General features: G+C 30.3%; 4 protein-coding genes across 4 annotated transcripts; all 4 read right to left on the bottom strand.

Moving 5' to 3' along the window:
* Positions 1–1,516: 1,516 nt before the first annotated feature.
* Positions 1,517–3,183, bottom strand: LOC111241833 (protein TsetseEP-like). The gene is made up of 2 exons (XM_022781954.1): positions 3,025–3,183; positions 1,517–2,109 (listed from the first exon to the last, which is right to left on the bottom strand). Exon 2 carries the CDS (start codon positions 2,083–2,085, stop codon positions 1,675–1,677), a length of 411 nt encoding a protein of 136 aa, XP_022637675.1. The 5' UTR covers positions 2,086–2,109; positions 3,025–3,183; the 3' UTR covers positions 1,517–1,674.
* Positions 3,184–5,517: 2,334 nt separating this feature from the next.
* LOC106763290 (glycine-rich protein 5-like) lies at positions 5,518–6,485 on the bottom strand. The gene is made up of 3 exons (XM_014647494.2): positions 6,331–6,485; positions 6,082–6,141; positions 5,518–5,963 (listed from the first exon to the last, which is right to left on the bottom strand). Exons 1-3 carry the CDS (start codon positions 6,440–6,442, stop codon positions 5,518–5,520), a joined length of 618 nt encoding a protein of 205 aa, XP_014502980.2. The 5' UTR covers positions 6,443–6,485.
* A 4,211-nt stretch (positions 6,486–10,696) lies between these two features.
* On the bottom strand, positions 10,697–12,257 carry LOC106764486 (keratin, type I cytoskeletal 9). Its single transcript, XM_022781655.1, has 3 exons — positions 12,096–12,257; positions 11,698–11,934; positions 10,697–11,373 (listed from the first exon to the last, which is right to left on the bottom strand). Exons 1-3 carry the CDS (start codon positions 12,208–12,210, stop codon positions 10,994–10,996), a joined length of 732 nt encoding a protein of 243 aa, XP_022637376.1. The 5' UTR covers positions 12,211–12,257; the 3' UTR covers positions 10,697–10,993.
* Positions 12,258–16,472: 4,215 nt separating this feature from the next.
* LOC106763289 (elastin-like) lies at positions 16,473–17,256 on the bottom strand. Its single transcript, XM_014647493.2, has 2 exons — positions 17,107–17,256; positions 16,473–17,008 (listed from the first exon to the last, which is right to left on the bottom strand). The coding sequence occupies exons 1-2, from the start codon at positions 17,207–17,209 to the stop codon at positions 16,530–16,532; spliced, it is 582 nt and encodes a 193-aa protein (XP_014502979.1). The 5' UTR covers positions 17,210–17,256; the 3' UTR covers positions 16,473–16,529.
* Between the last annotated feature and the right edge of the window lie 3,919 nt (positions 17,257–21,175).

Below are 21,175 nucleotides of genomic sequence, written 5' to 3'. Positions count from 1 at the left end.
AATAGTGGTTCGACGTCGCAACAGATCGAAATCCTGGCCAGAGGTGGTTTCGTGGCGAGAGAGATAACTGTTGTATCGTCGTGGCCAGAGATATGAACCTAGGCGCGAAAAGAATTCATTTCCAGCAACCCAATTTCCTCAAATGCCCTTCCCCTCAGGTTTTTTCTTTTAAAAATAATGGCCACTCAACGCCCGACACCTGGCGTTGTCAAAAAGGGTGTCAAAATACGTTGTCAAAGTAACATTTTCCTAATAAATATTTTCCTAATAAATATTCTTCACTGTTTTAATAATGTAACTAAAATAAATCAAACTTAGATACCTTCATAACTTGCATACATAGTCTTAACATTGACTCTCATTTTGAGTCTCTATTAATATAACACAGAATGTTAATAAAAAGACAATTTTTTTGAATATATGATTTAAGTACTTTATGATTCATTAGTTGAATAGTGATGAATACTTTATTTAAAATAAACTTATAGATTAACTAAGCATAACGTAGAAAAATATTTTTCAGACGAAGTTAATATACAAATTATGTCCCTATTCTGGAATTTTTTTTTTATTTGACGAATCATAATTATATTTTTAATATAGGTGAAAAAATATATTTTTGAGGTTTTTTTGTTTTATTTTTTGTCACCAACCCACCAAACTCATACACGCTATGTGTGGGTGAGATTGGGCTTGCTAAAAATGAATCCGTTTAGAATATGGACTTTGCGAAGCCCAAGTTTCACATGTTTTGGGTTGCGGCAGAGAAGTCCATATATCCATCTTTACGTTAGTATAATTTATTAAGAAAAATTACAGAAAAATCAACAAAAATAAATAATGGTTTCTTAATTAGAATTTAAAATCAGGAGTTATATAAGGGTAAGAAACTTATCAGTACCAGTTAAGATTATTGTTCTTTTTATTGAATGTGTATGATTGATGAAACTTTCAAAGTAGTTATTTTACTCATTAAAAACAATTATAAATTGATGGAAATATTTATTTAGGTATGGTAATATATTAATTTTGTTCTCATTTATTTTTTTAATATTTAAAATTAGTTTTAACCATTTAAAAATCTTTTTTATAATGGGACACAAATATAAAGTGATGAATTGGGCACTATATTTAATTATATGTTAACTTTGGGAGGTTTATATTAAAGCGTTTGATTAATTATTTGTAAAAATTATTATAATGTTAACATAAGAAAAAAACAGAGATATTAGATGTTAAATGATAGAAGTGGTGATACATATATTCATTTAATCTAATATATTATTAAATATTTGCCTTGCCATGACTTTTAAGACATTTATATATTACTTTTGATATAAGACATTTTTATGGTAGTTATATATACTAATAAAATAGTTAATTGAATTTTATTTTATTACATTTTTTTATCATTAATATTTTAAGACATTTATTGATCTACAAAATTTAAATTTAATATTTCATGAAAAAGTTAACATTTCATAAAAAGTAGAAAATACTCTATAAAAGGCGAGGATTTATTCTAAATGATGCCTACTCCTTTTTTTTTTATTTAATTTTATTATTATTTTAAAAGGTGGTATATTGAGAAGACGTGCTTCAAGTACATGCATGATGATCGAGGGGTAACCCTAGCACAGATAGATTACATGCTTCTATTTCTAATTTCTTATTTCACATAGTAGTCATCACATGGATTACACGTGTTATTTGCAGCCTATTTGACCACACATCCGCAACCTCCGCCGTGTCCCTAATCTCCTCCGGGTCCTCCACCGGGGCCTCCTCCGGGGCCTCCACCGTGGCCTCCTCTGGGTCCGCCACCGGGGCCTCCTCCGGGTCCTCCACCGGGTCCTCCACCGGGGCCTCCTCTGGGTCCTCCACCGGGTCCTCCACCGGGGCCTCCTCTGGGTCCTCCACCGGGGCCTCCTCTGGGTCCTCCACCGGGGCCTCCTCTGGGTCCTCCTCCACCGGGGCCTCCTCCGGGTCCTCCTCTGGGTCCTCCTCCGGGGCCTCCACCGGGTCCTCCTCCGGGGCCTCCTCTGGGTCCTCCTCCGGGTCCTCCACCATCTCTTCCCCAGTCATCTAATCCTGCTTTTGTCTCGGATTCTTTTGATGCACACGCATATACAAACATTTTTAAATATTTTAATATATAATATCGGTTCTTTCATTTTTTTTTCTTCTTTTTCTATAATACTTACGAGCATAGCTACTAAGCGTAACACTAATTTACAGTAACACGATAGATAATTAATATTCATGATATAGCATCCTAAGAGAGACTATGTAGAAAAGTGTCTTACATTCTATGTCTTTAAATTAAACAACATAATTGCATGCAAGGGCTATGCTTAGAAATTCTGAGATGTAAGACGAAATTTATATTCAAAGCTTTCTTTAAATGACTTTTTATTTTTTTAATCAAATATTTTTAACATTTCACTCTCAATATAATAAATAAAAAATTTATTTAATGTGTTTTCAAATAAATGTTATATACTATATGATATTTAAGTACTTTTAATTTTTTTTAAAATATAAATAGTTTGACTATCAATATTGCTTTCAAATAACGCATCTTCTTGAAATAAAATTTGATCTTTTCATATAACGTATTATTTGTAGATGTACCTGAATTTTTTTATACACTTATAGTGGCATCTTTTAAAAATAATATTTATTTTCAGCTTCTTATCATTATAGATTTTAGATGGTGAAAGTTAAAAATGTGATTTCATATTTAACAAATTAATTTCACTTAAATGTGTAACTTTTACTATCAATATTTTCATCATCAAAGTATAATTTTTAATCATTAAATTTATATATTGAGAGAAGAGAGATAAAGTCCAAATTAATATAACGCAAAGCAATTTTCTTTAATAATATTAAACCTAATGAATTTATAACAACACGTATATTTTTAAATTTTAATAGAATTAACAAGAAAGAAAGATGCAGATTAATTGGTAGAAGAGTGGTTCTTGGTGATATGAGGAAGAAGAGATGCAGTATACTTACCCATTGTAGCATGTTTAGATGGCTGAGTTGCCATAGCAGAGATGAGAAGCAACGTGCAGAGGAAGCAAAAGAAGAAAGTGGTTTTGGTATTCATGTTTGCTACTAGGTTAAGAGTTACTGTGAGATATATACAAAGAATGTAGTTTCTGATAGCTATTTATAGTGATCATGGAAGAATATAAAAGAAGCTGAAAGTAAATGATAGCTCTTCAAGACACAGAAAAAAATGGAGTGAATGATCCTTATCAACATGGACTGAGCCACTAAAGGGTTAAACTGTGACAAGTGTGTAAACTGAGGTAAGCAAGTCTAACACAAGATGCCAAGTGGCAAGTGACTAAGGGAATCTGCAAACTCGTTGCTTAAAATATCTAACAAAATTTCTACAAACATTAAACTAAATGGATATTCGTGCTGTATTTTTGGTTGATTAATGTTTCAAATGTTCTGCTTCAAGTTCTGGGGGACTCCTCCACTTTATCTTTATCTGAAAATTCTGATATGTTGAATTTAACTTTATCTGAAAATTTTACTTGGGAATTCAACTTTATCTTCTCTTTTTCTTCTAAGTGTACTACACCTCTTACATAAATTTTGAACAGGCTTTTATATCGACTTACATAAACGTATAGTCAAAATAGAGATTTTCAAATAAGGGCATGAAGTTGTAATGTGGACGACACAAATCAAACACTTTATATGCAGGTAATAAATAATTTTAAATAATAAATATTACAATTCTAGTTATATTTTAAATATAAATTAAAGTTTTAACAAATTAATAATGTATTTAAATATAATGATAAATTAAATTTCTAACACTATTATTTTTTAATAAATGATAAGAATAAAAATTACGTAAAGAGTGATTGACTAGGTTAGTTCTTGCAGTGAGTTCCTTTGAGACAGAACATTCTTTCGACCACCACGAGACGAGATATGCATTAGATGACAATTATAATTACAATAAATTCAAAGGTTGTCACCAAGGTAATGGAAACACTAATTAAACAAATTTTCTTTTCACAAGTCAACTATTGTTCTTAGGCTTATCTATTATCCTATATACATATGTTATTCGTCATGTATATTCAACTTTTCGCAATGTAACATGGAGAGGAGTTTTATCTTTTATTATATATATATATATATATATATATATATATATATATATATATATATATATATTACACAGTCAAATAATCTTTCTCTATCTACACTTATATACAAAAATTTTGAAAAACCTTTAAGATTTATAAACTAAAGTAACTATACAAAATTATTTTAACCTATTTCCCCAAGAAAGTGAAAATAATACAAAATAAATAATTACAAAGAAAATGCAAGAAAAAAAAATCTAAAAGTTGTAAAGATATTATAATTTCACTTAATGTTAATGTCAAGTAAGAGAGTTTTTAGTAATACTTAATTTTGATTACTTTTAGATTAACAAAGAATATTGTTGCAATTGTAACACTCTTTTCCAAGTTATCATGACATGAGTTTATATATTATGAAAAAAACTTATTCAAATAGATATATTTTTTTTCAAAAAATGAGACAATTGTTCTAATTAATTAATTATGTAATTTATTTAAGTGATTATGTAATTACTTAATCAATTAATATAGAAACAAGAACAATGTTTTAGTTTTTATTAGATTAATTGATTATCTTTCATATTAATTGATTAACGCAGAAAAAAACATACTTCTAGTTTTGCTTTAACATTAAGTGATTATGTTATTAATGTAATTGACCAAAAAAATAATTATTGCAATTTTTTTTTTAAATTTGATTTATTTAACGCTAAAACTAACTTTGCTTTATTAAAATGAAATTAAATTAATTTTATGAAAATCTTAACTTTCGCAACCAATCCAGTCATACACATATTATATTATGATCTAACTATTCTAAATCATTCACTGCATATGAATATCTCGATCTTATTTGACATATTGTAACAACAGTTGTCAGTGATGTTAGCTTGCAGCAAGAGACTTTATTACAAAGTTTTAAACCTATATTTGGTTAAACTTTGAAAGGGTAGGGATTTCATTAAACATTGCTACAATTACAGATAACTGGCACAATCGTATCTCACCAATTTATGACATCATAAGAATGAAGAGAAATGAAACTAGAACAAGTCTCGTTCTTGTATATGCTTAATTCAAAATAATCACTTAAGTTTTTCTCAATATTAAGCTGTGGCCAACAAGTTCAGTTTCTCTATTTTCAAATTTCATTTTCTTCCATATTTCGTTCAGTTTTAAATTAGGTGAAAAGCATGGATTCCTTGTATAAATATATATTATATTGATTCAATATGAAGTTAAAATATTACAAGAATGGGGGAGAATGAAACCAATTATCACATTGAAAGCTACATTTAAGTTCGAGAAAGAACTAAGTTGTTGTCTAACTCTGGACTTTGGTTTCATATGCACCAACACCTCATTCTCCTTTATTCTGCATCTCATTACTCTTTCAATATCCTCCTCCTCCTTCTTCGCCACCTTTTCCTCCTTTACCACATCCGTTTCCACTACCGCCACCTCCCATGCCTCCTCCTCCATGGCTTCCACAACCTCCTCTTCCACTGCCACCGCCGCCTTGGCTTCCACCACCTCCCCAACCTCCACCACCTCCCCAACCTCTCCCACCTCTCCCACCTCCCCAACCTCCCCCACCTCCCCCACCTCCTCCACCTCCACCACCTCCCCCAACTCCTCCCCCTCTTCCACTGCCACCACCGCCACCACCTCCAGCACTACCACCACTTCCTGGGCATCCACCACTACAACCACCACCTCCTGGATTACCTCCTTGGCCACCGCCAGATCCACCACCACCATATCCGCCACCTCCTTTTCCTCCATTTCCTTTACAATGATCGGTACCATAATTTGACACGAGTTTCCTACCGCTAAAAACTGCAAAATCGCCAGGTTTAGGATTAATATATCATGTTTATTTCCTCAAATTGCCATGATTTCCAAATATTCCAACTGACTAATACAAAAGTAAAAGAAAACAAAAGGAAATACTCACAGAGTCCCTGCTCGTCATCGCTTCCAGTAAATTTCTCGTCATTTCCACTCATTCCTGAAGCTTCACCAGCAAAGGTTTAAAAAAACACACGTCAATTTTACATGCATTTCATGCACCAAATAATTGTAAATAGGAATGCACTTCTAAACTTTGATTAATCTTATGGCATCACAAACATAGAGTACTATATTGACGAAAAAATAAAGTGCATTATCGATACTAAAATAAAGCTTTTTGAGAGCGACGTACCATTTCCCTCTTCTCGAGGTGGATCATCAGCCACAACCGCAGCGATGACAACCACCGCGTACAGAGAACACAGCAGAATAAAAGGCTTGAGATTCATTTTGTTACTAACCATAACAATACTTGAGAAGGATGAAAGGAGGGGTCAGGGAAAACCCTATATATAGTGCAAGAAAAATATAAAAAGTTGCATGCGAGTGAGTGAGCAGGACCACATCTGAATAGCAACATTAATATCTTTGCCTCTTTTTCGCGAACTTTCAGGCCTTCTCTAACTATGCCATGAAAACCTGCTATTCTAAACTGTTACCTCATCTCCTAGGTTGAATATCATTAATGTCTTGTTTACTTGAATAGATTTAAAGATAATGATGGAATCGATTTAAAGCTAACTTTTATTTTTCATTTATTTGAGTATATTCGGAGGTAAGTGAGAATAGATTTAAAAGTAAAGAATGTGAGAAATAATGTAGGATTTAATTTATATGATAGATTAAAAAATTTACTTCCAAATCAACTCTTAATTACCTCTAAATCCACTTAAATAAACAACAAAAATATTATTTTCAAATCATCTCAAATTCATTCAATCACTCTCCCCAAATTCATTCAAGTGAACAAAGTCCAAGTAAAATGTTTACCTACATTGAAATTCAAGTTGTCTTCTAACTAAGAATCAGTTTCACATTTAGTGTCTTCTGCCACGTCAGGTTGGAAACTTTCTTCTTTGGAGAAAGTCTCTTTAACAACTATTTTTTGACAATTTTTTGACAACGTATACGTGACAATCTATGATTGGTCCGTTTCAAATATTTTTTTAAACATAAATTCAAACATACCAATAAAATGATGACACGTATTCTTTTGTCAAAAAATTGTTAAAAAGAGTTGTCAAAATATCATTGTCCTTCTTCTTTTACAAAAGTTTACACTACTATTTTATCTTTATACTCTCAATCAAATGAATGTAAGAGTGTGTCATGATATTACTATTCTTAAGTATAGAAAAATGATTTTTTGACACACTTAAATTTTTTACATTCATTTTATCCTTATAGTATGTGAAATGAATGTAAAAGTGTGTCATGTTATTATTACTCTTAAATATAACATTTCCTCATTAAGTATAACATTTCATTTCCACCTTGATTTAATGTTTTTATGATAAAAAATATATTTTTGACATACATAAATTTTTATATTATCTTTTATTATTTTTATTTTCTTTTTTTTTGAAAAAATATAAATTTAAAAAGTTTATTTCTTTATTATCATTTTTTTTATACTTTGTCAAATAAATGTAATTAAGAATATCACTTTATGAGAACTATTTTGTGATAGCTTGAATATGTGTATTCATTGTATATGTATTCATTAAGAATAATGATATAATGACATATTTTTACATTCATTTAACATATAACATAAATGTAAAATCGTTATAAAAAAAAACTTTTATATTTAAAATAAGAGTGAGTTTTCCTTTCACATTGGTATACTATCCTTCTTGTGGAAGTATTTCCAACTACGATTATTTTCTTTTGTCGTCATTCATCTTTGAAAATGCCTACTTGCTTCATCTTGGAGTTTCTTTAACTGACTAATAAATATAAACGAAACTTAATTCAGTCTCTTTAGTTTCTTTTATATAAATTATAAGAATAAAAACAAAACTTTCAATAGTTCATTAAATGTTTATCATAAAGTTTGTAAACTATCAATTTCTGTAGTTTTGAACATGAAATAACCTTCATTAAGAATATGTACAAGAATTGTACAAAAATAATATCCATTTTTATTTGACAGTTTTAGGTTTCAAAATATAAATTCCAAAAAGAAAAAAAATCCGTTTCACTAAAATGCAGCTAACAAGTCGCTTTTAAAGTCAAACTAGACATGTTCGTGACGAAACTATTGATATGAATATGTATGACTCAAATTGTATTTTTAGAAAATGTAGTAATCAATATTTACTAAACTCAAAATTTTAAACAAAAAAAAATTGTATTTAAAAGTGTTAAAATTTCATCTTTCTAAATAATTAAAACAAGAAGAGTTTTCAACGTCACCAATCATACGTCAGATGTAATAAAATCTCACGTTAAACTTATACAGTAATATTTTTTAAATATTTTGTGGGTCAGATACCTTCCAACACACATTAATTCGCTAAAAAAAACTATTTTTTTATTAATAATCAATATCTATTAAAAACTACAAAAATTCTTCGGTAAAGATGTTGTTGGTAAAATTAACCAAGAGATATATCTATTAGTATTGACCAAAGTATAAAACATTACCGAGAGATTTATCCATTAATAAATTTCGTTAATAAATGCCATAACAACTTTTAGTACATTCATTTGTATTTCATGCTTACCAAACAAACATATTGAACATAAACATTAAAAAGATATAAAATTGATAATACCAACCATACAATAAAATCTAAACAAACATTGTATAATATCAGACAAACATCTCAAACTTATTTATATGGTAATTCAAACAAACAAAGAATTTTTAAATGTATGTCTATAAGTAACAAAGTCTTAATAATCTACATATCTATCTGTTTCTTTTTCAGGATCTTGTTGTTGTTACTGGATAGTTCCTTATTGTTTCTCCTAAATAGATGATCAGTGGACAAAAACCTATGATGATAGTCAAACCAACAACTTTTTCGATCATAATTTAATGTGAATGCTTTAGTGTGCTCATGTAATGCAGACAAACTAATCTACCATATATGCTCCAATCAGATAACATCTCATATGTAGGTCTTGTTGTTGTTACTAGATGGTTCCTTATTGTTTCTCCTAAACAGGTGATCAATGGACAAAAACCTGCGATGATAGTCAAACCAACAACTTTTTCGATCATAATTTAATGTGAATGCTTTAATGTGCTCATGTAATGCAAACAAATTAATATACCATATGTGCTCCAATCAGATAACATCTCATATGTAGAAAAGTCATTAATAGTTCACATCAAAGTTACTCTCATAAGAAAATTTTGCTTCCTTAAAACATTATACATTCAAATACCACTCTACAACTTATTCAAATCATCAATCAAAGACTCTAAATAAACATCAGTGGAAGCCTTGAGATTAAATAGACTTAGTATTAGACACGGTAAAAACATATAAGACTTTGTCATTGGTTTATTGTTGTTATAGTCATACACCTACAAAAATTCATGGAATTGGCGAAATTTTATTAATGGAAATAGATCCATTGATAAATTTACATACGAATTTTGAAATTTTAATTACTTATAAATTTTATTAATAGATTTATTATTAATGAAAAAATTCGTCAATAAATTTTTAATAATACATATTTCATTTACTTACAAAAAAAATTGGTCGATAAATAAATATGTATTACTGATGAAATAATTCGTTGATAATTACATAACTTATTACCGACCGACAAATCTATCGATAAAATGATCAACAAATTTTTTGTCCAAATCTTGCATTCAATATCAGCATATATCCCTTTCGTCATCTTCTCTCATATGCAACCCACCACAATTGCAACCTAAGGCCTCGCAGCCACTGCCCTTTGCCTTCGACCAAGATAAGACAGGCCACCAACACTACTGGCGAGATTTTCTTCTATAATGTTCACATTTCAGCTTCTCCAACGTACCCCTGGTCACACCTTTGCAAGTTTCTCATGGTGTCGACGTAATAGTGTGAATGAGAACATCATCAACGTCGACAACATCTTTCTTCTCTCCCTCTTTCTCTCTCTATTTGAGAATCGCAAAAATAGGGCACTATTATTATTTTTGGGATGTAGCATGTTTGATGTTGACGGTTCTATGTATGTGAATTTAGATTCATGATAAGAAAATTTGTAGACTGATGTTGATTTTCTATTTATAGAACCAATGACGAACTTCACTAGGGTAAATTAATGCACCCTGTGTTTTCTTTTTTTTTTTTTAAAAAAAAAAACAAGAACAAAAGATCATAACAACGTAAAAAAATGTTTTTAGAATTTCAAAATGTTTTCTTATAAACATTTTTTACATGAAGTAAATATCAAATAGCCCTTGGTGATTAGGTTTCTTAGTATCGTTCAACTAAGAAGGCTCCAATATATAAACTAAATGTTAAGATTGAGTAGTCTACAATATTTTAAATTTGTGGAAATTAATTAATTGTAGAATTTATCTTTTCAATTAAGCTTAAAATAACCATTTTCTTCACTTTCTGAATAAAGAGCTGGAATGTCCGTCGCACTCGCTGGCAAAGGTGGACTTCAGTGCTGCAATCGGTTCTTGTTCAAAAGTGTTGTGCGTGAGAGATGGGAGATGTGTTGTGTGGGAGGGACATGATATAGTAGAAATGGTGTTGCGTGGAAGGAAATAACCATTTTTTTTACCCCGTCTTAATATGATTTTATTGTAGAATCGATATCCATTGTCAACATTCGTCGTATTTCTTATCTGCACTAGTGGGGTTAAATAATATTCTATTAGGTGGATAACATTCCACTACTTTGTGTTCATATAGGATAGCAACATACTCTCTCGGAATTAACATAACGTGCTCGTAAATGACCTAATTATGGTCTTTTAGATAATTTTTAATGCCAAGTCCACAAGGCTTTCCATTCTATTTACCATTAGGCTTGTCATCGAAATTTCAAGGAGCTTCACTATTGTAACCATCAACATGGCCACCTCCACAAACACCCTTTCTAAGTCCACCTCCACAATTATTGAGTCCACCATTTCTTGATTCGCCCCCACCGGATTTATCACCTCCATGGTCGTCTCCAGGTTTATCACCTTGATGGTCGCCTCCATCGGGTCCATTGCCTGGTTTATTACCTTCATGGTTGCTTCCATGGTCACCGACTCCACCACCACCTCCAGGTTTATCATGGTCACCGGGTCCACCCCCTGGTTTATCTCCTTCATCGTTGCCTTTGTGGTCACCTCCATTATCACCTGGTCCTCCGCCTGGTTTATCACCTCCATGGTTGCCTCCATAGTCACCGGGTCCTCCGCCTGGTTTATCAGCTCCGTGATCACCTGGTCCTCCGCCTGGTTTATCACCTCCATGATCGCCTCCATAGTTACTGGGTCCACCGCCAGGTCTATAACCTTTGTGGTTGCCTCTATAATCATTGTGTCCTTTGCCTGATTTATCACCTTTACGATCGTGTCCATGATGATTGGGTCCTCCACCTGGTTTATCACCTTTGTGGTTGCCTCCATAATCACCATGTTCTTTGCCTGATTTATCATTTCCATGGTTGTCTCCATAATCACCGTGTTCTTTGCCGGGTTTATCACTTCCATGGTCGCCTCTATAATCACCAGGTCCACCGCCAGGTCTATTACCTCCATGGTTGCCTCCATAATCACCATTTTCCTTGCCTGGTTTATCATTTCCATGGTCACTTCCATGATCACCGGGTCCATCTCCAGGTCTATTACTTCCATTGTTTCCTCCATTTTCACCGTGTCTTTCATCTGGTTTATCACCTTTATGGTCACCTCCATAATCACCAGATCCACTGTTAGATCTATTACCTCCATGGTCTTCGTCATTTTTGATACCATTGATGTGGTTTTTATCTATAACAAGTTCAGTTACAAATACATGGAAGAACATGAGCAACTGTCAGAATCACATATATATTTCATATGAAAGCAGAGTAACTATGATTGAGGAACAAGACACAAGTTTTATCATGAGTTCAGTAAAGTTATTGAAAGCAAACGCATGCAGAACTGACCCTTTGAAGAGGACATCGAGGTAGTCTGAGCAAGGTTCCTAGCAGTCCCATGAGAGGGTATGAGAGAAGCCATGGCCAAGAGGCCTAGGAAGAGTAAGGTTTCCCGAGAAACCATTTTTCAGAAATAAATGTTCGGTGATGAGATGTTGAATTGAAAATTAGCGAGGAAGTGGCCGTATATATAGTAATAGGAAGGAGGGAGATTGTTGGTGTTGAGCAATCATCTTGCCAATGTAGTCTAAATAATAATAAATTCAGTTTTCTCCAACAAGCTCAAAATTTGCACTTTTCTTCATAATTTTCTCAAGTAGCTAGCATTCGTTATGCTTGTATAAACGTAATTCTGTAATGAAATAGTAAAATGTGGAGCGATTGCATATCTAAACTTAAGCTTGCATCGCCATCGTTACAAGCATCAAAGGTTAACACGGAAAGTTAACATGGGTATATATGGGTCATGAGGATGATATATTGACAACTCTCACTTAAAAACACTTACATAACAATTCTAAAATATTAATATTTTAATTATTATTTTTTAATTTATAATGCTAATACATATTTTTATATTATTAAAACAGTTGTTGAGTGGGTCTAATTAATTACTTTCTCATACCTCCTCCCGTGATGTCATTCTGAAACCATTAATATTGTTTCAATGTAATGAGAAATGCATGATAGAAAATGAAATCAACTATAAAATTTATAAAAGGAAAATAAAATTTTAACACCATTTTTTGACACTATTTTGACACTGCACACGTGTCAAAATGTGGTTGGACAATTTTAAATTAAAAAAACAAACTTTGGTTTTTTTCTTCCAAACATACCCCTGTCTCAACTTTTTTAATTTGAAATCGTCCAATCACATTTTGACACGTGTGCAGTGTCAAAATAGTGTCAAAAAATAGTGTTAAAATATCATTTTCCTTTATAAAATCAAGTTACTACTTACTATAATAATTTTTACTGATTTCTTTTTGAAATATTTAAGTTGATATAACATTGCAAAATGCATATAATTTATAGAAAAACCTTATTTGGATAATTTAAAACAAATATATAACAAATTTTACCCGTGTTCCTTACTGATAAAATGATATTATAAGGAAATCTTTGAATAATGATTATCATTAATAAATTATAATTAATTATGAATTAGATTTTAAATTGGTTTTTATTATCAAGATTTTTATTACTTACATAATTCATTAATATAGATTTTTTTTTATCAACAAATATTAATTAGTACTATAATATTAATGGAAGAGTTGAACTTATAATTTCTTTCTTTCATAATTCTATATAGCCATAATTTTCTCACTCTCTGTCCACTTATTGCAACCTAATTTATGAGTATTTTGCTATCCACCAAGCTTCTCAGTTCATCCCTCCAAATCACTAAACCTTCCTATTTTGCTATCCTTTCAAATTTGCAGTACTTGAAAGGTTGTTTTCTCATTTTTCTGTTTAGTTGCAATAAATTTCGAACTTGCCAATTCAGCCTATATAATAAGTTAGGTTTCTCCAAAAAAGTTAGCATTTCTGATACCATACTCAACCCTTCTTCTTATTTTTGGGATATACCATTCATTGTTTGATGTTTGATGTTGATTTGAATTAGATTCATGATAAAAGAGCTGGAATGAACATATCGATATTCCAACAATTTCATAGTTATTTCTAAAGTATGTCAAACAACGTATAACTATTTTTTTATTCTTTCGTTGCATGTGGATGACATAATCTTTTCTAAAAATCAATTTGAAGTTGATTGAGTATTTTAAAGAAAAATAAAGATATACAAGATTAAAAATCTCTACCTATTATATTCTTTTTAGATTAAAAAAAATTACTAAAGAATGGAGTCTTTATTTATCATAACTAGTTTTTCTAGAAGAAATTTTAAATAAAAAATTATTGGATCTATGAAAAAGGTCAAATGATTTTGGACATGTTGGAACTGAGAACAAATGCCAATTTATTAAGCAATATTATAGGGATTAAAAAAATTAGGAACCAATAATAAATTGATATTTTTAATGGATGGATACATGGATATACAACTATAACATATACTTAATTATCCCTTTGTTAATTGGATGGATAATATTGACCCATCCTAGAATATTTACTTTCTACTAATAATTATTAATATATTTTATTTACATATTTTTTAAATTCAATTAATTAAAATAAAATTATTAATAAAATAAATATTAATCAATGAATAGTTGATTTTATATATTTCTATTGTTTATTTAAACATGAAATTGAGATTATTTTATAAAAAATAATTATTAAAATTCATTTAAATTTACTTTATAAAAAGATTAAATTTATTTGTTTTAATATTTTATTGAGTAATTTAATTTAAATTATACTTATAAATTATTTTTTATTTAAATTTATATTTTAAAGATTTATTTTTAAATAATTTATTTAAAATTTTAAAAAATAAAATATAAAAATATCACAGGTATCATGAATACCTTCCTACCTGCAAGTATAATAAAAAAACTTACAGATATCAGGTTACAATTCATGCATGTAATAACTAGTGAAACATATTTTATTAAAGTGATGAATTATTCATACTTGATTTGATCTATTGTCTTTGTCACCATAAATATGATAAAGCCACTCATTTCAATTTAAACCTCCAAATATCAGTTTTATAAAATTATAAGGTCTTTTAACTTTATTTCATCTTTAAAACTTTAACTTACTCTTTTTTTATTTACTTTAAAAATATGTAAATTTTTATTTTTTTATTAAATTTTATTAGATTTATTTAAGATTTTAAACATATTTTATAATAACGTATAATTTATTTACAGTATATATATTTTTGTTCTTTTCAATTTTGAAACATTAAATAAATTCAATAAAATTTAATTAAAATAACTTAATGTATATATTTCTAAAGAATTAAATTAGTTTAAATATTTAAAAGAAAACTAATTTTAATTTTCACTTATATTTAAGAAACTAAAAACATAAAATAATTATTTCATACATAAGGTCTTTTTAAGGACCATGGTTGTCATGCCCTCTCCATCAACCACAAATTTATTTTTTGAAAACTTTTAATTTTATATTTAAAATTTTAAAACTTTTTTTAAAATTTTATATTATGTATTATATATCGAGAATTGATTAAAATTAAATTAGATATCTTTGAATTCTTTTATAAGATACTAATAAATAATGAAACATAAAATAAATATAATAAAAACTAAAAATATTTATTAATTTTTTTTTTAATTTTTTTTTGTATTTGTCGATATCATTTTTACGTGTTTTCTTATTGTTATGAAATTAAAAAAAAAAATTACATACAAATTTACTATTTCTGTTTTAATTTTTCATTTTCTCTTTTTTATTCTCAACGAAAACAAATTATCTCACTTTAATAGTGAAATATTAATTTATTAGTCAATATTTCTTTTTCATTTTATGAGCTTCATATATTCAGTTTTTATGAATATAGAAAAAACTAATTTATTTTTTGATTGTGATTTAATTATTTTATTTTTATTTTAACAATTTCATCACTAAATTTTTTATTGGATTATGATAAATCATTTCTTAAACTTTTTGATAAGAGAATATTAATTTAAAGTTCCAACTCCAACATTATATTCTTGATGCTTATAATCATTCAAATTTTAAAAATTTATTAACCATATTGTATATCAATCGGAAAGTCAAGGATGTACTATACACACCTCAGATCATTTCGGTTTCTCGGTTTGAATCTTCTCTCGACTAGGACAAGTAACAGAGGTAGCTGTTATCTCCATCCCCAATAATATTTTAATTTATAAAGGGACTCAAAAAGTTTATTTTGTATTTTATTTTAAAAAATGTAAAAATAAATATTATACAATGAGGCTTAATTTTTTTATTTTCCGAGCATCTATATACAAAGATTAAAAGGTTTGTTAGGTTATGAACTTATTCAATCAACTTGTTCAATTAAGCTTTGGGTTGCAATGTTCTATAATTAAATAGAATATAATGACATGATAATTGTAGAGAAAAAGACAAACTCATAATAGAAGTAAAGTCACAAACTACAAATTATTAAACATGATTTTAATTTGAAATACCCATATGATAAGAAAGGTTAAGAGGAAAACACAAGCCTCTTTCTTCTCCATCATGCCTCTAGCACACAACAAGAAATTATAGAAAATGAAGTACGTAGAACTGCACATTATATAAACGACAATGATATTTTAATAGTTCTTTTTTAACAATTTTTTGACAACAAAATACGTGTTACTATTTTATTGGTATGTATAAATTTATTTTAAAAAAATATTTGAAACGAACCAATCATAAATTATGAGTTGTGAAAAAGTTATCAAATGTTAAAAGAGATTTATTTAGTTGATTAAAGAAAAAAAAAAAGTAGAGGTGAAATCCTCATATTGTGCAGCAACTTGTGCAATATCCATTGGTCCAAGCACAACAGCCATAAGGGCAACGAAATCCTCCTCTATATCCTCTTTGACCTGGATAGCCACCACTATAGATGCCACCACCGATTCCTGGGATGCCACCTCTGATGCCTCCGATGCCACCACTGATACCTGGGATGCCACCGCTGCCGATGCCTGGGATGCCACTGCTGCCGCTACCAGGGAGGAAACCATTACTACCTGGGATGGCACCAACAATACCTGGGATGATACCTGAGATGCCACCGGTAATACCTGGGATGAAACCGATAATATCTGGGAATATTCCTGAGATGCTACTGAGAATGCCTGGGATTATATCAACAGTGCCTGGGATGCCAGTGCCTGTAATGCCACCAAAACCTCTATTACCTATGTCTGGTATTTTAACATCATTTACTAATCTGCCATCACCCGCTTCATTTCTCTCTTCAACAAATTTTCCTGCAAGCACTAACTTAAGTCAACCAACCATGTTAAACAGAAAAATGAATTTCGCAAATACATACACACACTTTGAGGCAAAATGATATATAGCTCACCCTCTTCAAAATTCCTAGCTGCCATTGCCACCTTTGGGGAAATCGAAATGAACATGGCCAACAGACCTGGGATAAGTAACGCTATCTTTGTCTTCGAACCCATCGATCTTTCTAGGGTAAACTATATATGATACATATACTCAAACGGGATTATCTGCTAATAAAGGATGAGAAAATCAGTGGAAATGCATACTGTTTTATAAGAGAGGATGAGGAAGAAGTTGGCACCCTCTTAATTGGCGCCGTATAACGTACAAATTCTTTACTTTCTAGCCCACTTCCTCTTCAACTCCATTTCCAATGCTTAGAAGTTGTGGTCTGTGTGAAATTGAAGTACAGCAATTACTGTGAATGACTACGTGTGTGTGCTATGTTATGAAAAGTATAAGTAGCCACCTCATGCTAGTTTGATACCATAATTAATATCACCTTTGGCCATAGAGAATATAATTTAATGGGTAAAATTATATATTTTAAAAGTTATATCGGAGTCATTCAACTTTTTTATGTTTCACAGAATTTCAAATTCTAACTGTATCTTTCAATTCGGAACAATAAATTTAAAATTAAGATTTCAATTAGTTAATAAAACAGTTGAAAGAAAACGTTAAAATAGAAATATTAGAGGAAATATAAAAATGTTTTATGTGTTTAATATTTATATATAAATACAGTAATCGGTTCTATTGGGTAAAGAAATTAGACTGGGCCATTTGTCATGGTATGAATTATAGGTTTTTTCTTACCTATTTGGAGAATCGGCACATTTTTAATTTAGTTTATTATACGAGGTGGGATAACCCGTGCGTAGTACTTACAGACGACTTTAACACATAATACCAAAGCTTTGTCTCTGGCGCTAAAAACTTGTTGAGACTTTGGTAAGTGTACCAAATCGCTCAAGTAGTAATACTGGTAAGATCGGATATCGTTTCCCAGGAGACTTCGTTATTACTCTACTATCGTATAATTACTAACTAATTTAAACTAAAGAATGATTCCATTTTTTGTTTGATATTGTGCAATGAAAGTAAAAGTTATGCATAAGTAAAAGTTTGAGCTACTTGGGGCCAAAACAAGTGAAAATGAGATGATTGATAACTATGTGGAATGAACATGTTGGAGAATGATTTCAACTAATTCCTTCCTATGCAAATGCACTACACTACCCTTCATCAATTGCTTGTTCTTGTCAACTAGCTAAATCACTAAAACCCAATCCCTTGGTGAGATAGCCTAGATTCATTTGTTACATCCCAATCCCTTGGTAATCCAACAAACTCACCCGCATTAAGAAAAGAAGTTTATGACAACTAAAGATCCTAGCTCTATCCCTAGACACTATTTCCCTTAGGTGTTTAGTCTAGTTCAAGGTTCACCCAATGTTTCCCAACCTTAAGTAAACCCCACAATCAAGCTAAGGTTGATCAAGTCATAACTAACATTAAGTAAAAGACAAAAACACCAACAAGCAATGAATGAAGCATTTTTCATTTAAACACAAGTGCATTTACAAGAAGTTCTTAGTTTACATCACTCTCCAACAAGAATGAACTTAGCTCTCCATTAATGGAGAGCTTGAGCTTACAATGGAATGAAAATGGTGAAGAAGAGACTAAAGGAGAAGGATAGGAGAGCTCCCACTGTCCAGAACTAGCTCCAAGAGGTGTAAGAACGTTTTCCCAGGTCTCAGCCGTCAAGAAGATCCTAACCCTCGAAAACTGTGTGCCTTTTATAGGGTAGGGTGCCACATCAAACAACTCGCGCCCAACGCCATTAAAGTGGTGCCCAGCGTGAAATACCCCTGGAAATAGTGGATTTTCACGCCCAGCGTGAGAAAGTGGCGCCCAACGTGAAATCTTGCTGGAAACAGTCAGTTTTCACGCCCAGCGTGAGAAAGTGGCGCCCAGCGTGAAATCTTGCTGGAAACAGTCAGTTTTCACGCCCAGCGTGAGATGGGTGGCGCCCAACGCCAGTCTTGGTGAGCTTCTTGTGGACTTCTTCTTTGTGGTCCTCCCTTGGTTCTCCACTCTTTATAACTTGAATGCCTTTCCAAAGTACTCAAAGTTCCTACAAAATTTGAGGAAAAAAGATGAAAACTAAAGTGTGTAACCTAAGCTAAGTTTATTCACAAAGTTGGATAAAGAAGAAGATCAAGCATGTTTAAAGCTTCAGGAGTGTTGATTTGGCACGAAAAATGCACCATAGATAATGGTAAGAATTACCGTTATCAGTGTTGCTCGTTAGATGCATTATTTGAATTATATGGTAATGTCAATTGCATATGTTGTTTTTAGAAGCCCAATGGTATATTAATTAACCTTTTTCATTTTAGTTTTTGAAAACTTGAAAGTTAATAAAGGATATGCTTCCATGTATTATTACTTTTATGAGTTTAGGAAAATTTGGTTTACTTTAATTCTGTGTGTTGAATGATTTGATTTTGTTCAGACGTTCTTTTTTTTTGTTGGAGATGTGGTCAAGACAACCTTACGGCCAAAAGGAATGGTAAAATTTCTTGTTTCATTTGTTTAAGTGGTGGTGAGAAATACTTTATTTTCTACTTCTAGTCAATTCATATGTCTTGGATGTGATTACTGTAGGATAAAATTTTGAGTCCATAGGTAGAGGACGTGAAATTACTGTTATTAATGATGGGCTACAATCTTGAAGTTCCTCCATATTGATAATCCAACTCTTAAAGTCTTTGTGGATATCCTTATCAATCTTGTAGTGGATAACTCTCGTTCGAATGGTAACAAAAGCTTAGTGAAATGGACAAGGCCTTTGGTGAGAGATTAGAAAAACCTTTATAGCATCATAGATGGTAGACTAGAAGGGCAATTTCCCATGAAAGGAGCCATGAAAGTTGCTATGTTGGCTTTCAAATGCTTGAGTCCTCATCTAAATGCAAGGCCAACTATAAGTGATATGTGTAGGGCTGGGCAAAAATAACTGATTTGTATTGTACTACAGTTAACTGTACTATATTATATACTAAAAAACTTATTCACTCTTCTTAGAAGTTCAGTATACTATTTTATGGTTCAATTTTTACAAACTGAACTTATAAGAGTTTCAATTTAGTTAACTGTAAGAACTATATCTACTCTTTCCTCTTCTCTAGTTCCCGTTCAATTGTTTTGTCTTGTAAAAAAAGTTATTTAATAATAAAATATTAATAAAAGAAACAACTTGCATAAAAAAAATTAATAATTAATTTTTTAAAACAAATTTTTTTTATCATAAAATTTATATTTTTTTATCAATAAACATATAATGTGTATAAATAAAAAAACGTAATTTATATTCTTATATTTTTTAAGTTATATATATATATATATATATATATATATATATATTTTGTTTGTATTAGTGTGTAACGTTATTTTTTATATTTTTTTATCAATAAAATAAAATAAATAAATAAAAAATAAAATAATTTCCAATAATAAAAGAAATATAAATAAAATAGAAAATAATAATATCAAATAATTAAAAAATCAATTTATAAAACACTTATGAATAAAATAAGATAAATATTAAAAAATTTCAATTAAAAAGAACATGTATTGTTATACTATTTAGTTTAAAAATTAGTACAATTCAGTTTAAAATTGTAATTCAGTTCAGTTTATAGTGTAGTTTAGTACAATTTAGTAGAGTCCAGTTCAGTTTGATAAAACAAAAAACAGTTCAGTTTGTCTGAACTGTTTTACAATTTAGTTAAATTTAAACAAACTAATTTTTAGTTCAGTACAATTTTTAGTAATAAAGTATATGGAGTTTCATTTGTCCACCCTAGATGATGTGTGCCAAGTTGACAAGGGTAGAATAACTACTGTGCTTCAATTTAAAAGCTACATTTTTCTACCGTTCAAAGTAGGGAATGACATAGCTACATTTTTCTACCGTTCAAAGTAGAGAAGGACATAAGTGAAGAACAAAACTCTTGCAAGATAAGATTGCATTAATAAACGCCAACGAACAATTCCTATTTCTGTATCTTCACTCCTATATATACACCATGCTTTCCACTACTTTTCTCATCCTTCTTTACCAAACATAT

This window comes from Vigna radiata, chromosome 6 (genome assembly GCF_000741045.1).
Source record: "Vigna radiata var. radiata cultivar VC1973A chromosome 6, Vradiata_ver6, whole genome shotgun sequence".
Lineage (NCBI taxonomy): Eukaryota > Viridiplantae > Streptophyta > Magnoliopsida > Fabales > Fabaceae > Vigna > Vigna radiata.
This window is presented reverse-complemented; position numbering and strand designations above follow the sequence as displayed.

Excerpts from the sequence above, each read along its gene's own strand:
- LOC111241833 (XM_022781954.1), bottom strand. The coding sequence starts at position 2,085 with ATGACTGGGGAAGAGATGGTGGAGGACCCGGAGGAGGACCCAGAGGAG.
- LOC106763290 (XM_014647494.2), bottom strand. The coding sequence starts at position 6,442 with ATGGTTAGTAACAAAATGAATCTCAAGCCTTTTATTCTGCTGTGTTCT. Across the intron at positions 6,142-6,330 it reads ACCTCGAGAAGAGGGAAATG|CTTCAGGAATGAGTGGAAAT; the intron begins GTACGTCGCTCT and ends TTGCTGGTGAAG. Across the intron at positions 5,964-6,081 it reads CGATGACGAGCAGGGACTCT|TTTTTAGCGGTAGGAAACTC; the intron begins GTGAGTATTTCC and ends GCGATTTTGCAG.
- LOC106764486 (XM_022781655.1), bottom strand. The coding sequence starts at position 12,210 with ATGGTTTCTCGGGAAACCTTACTCTTCCTAGGCCTCTTGGCCATGGCT. Across the intron at positions 11,935-12,095 it reads CTCGATGTCCTCTTCAAAGG|ATAAAAACCACATCAATGGT; the intron begins GTCAGTTCTGCA and ends AACTTGTTATAG. Across the intron at positions 11,374-11,697 it reads TTATGGAGGCAACCATGGAG|CTGATAAACCAGGCGGAGGA; the intron begins GTAATAGACCTG and ends GTGATCACGGAG.
- LOC106763289 (XM_014647493.2), bottom strand. The coding sequence starts at position 17,209 with ATGGGTTCGAAGACAAAGATAGCGTTACTTATCCCAGGTCTGTTGGCC. Across the intron at positions 17,009-17,106 it reads AGCTAGGAATTTTGAAGAGG|GAAAATTTGTTGAAGAGAGA; the intron begins GTGAGCTATATA and ends TAGTGCTTGCAG.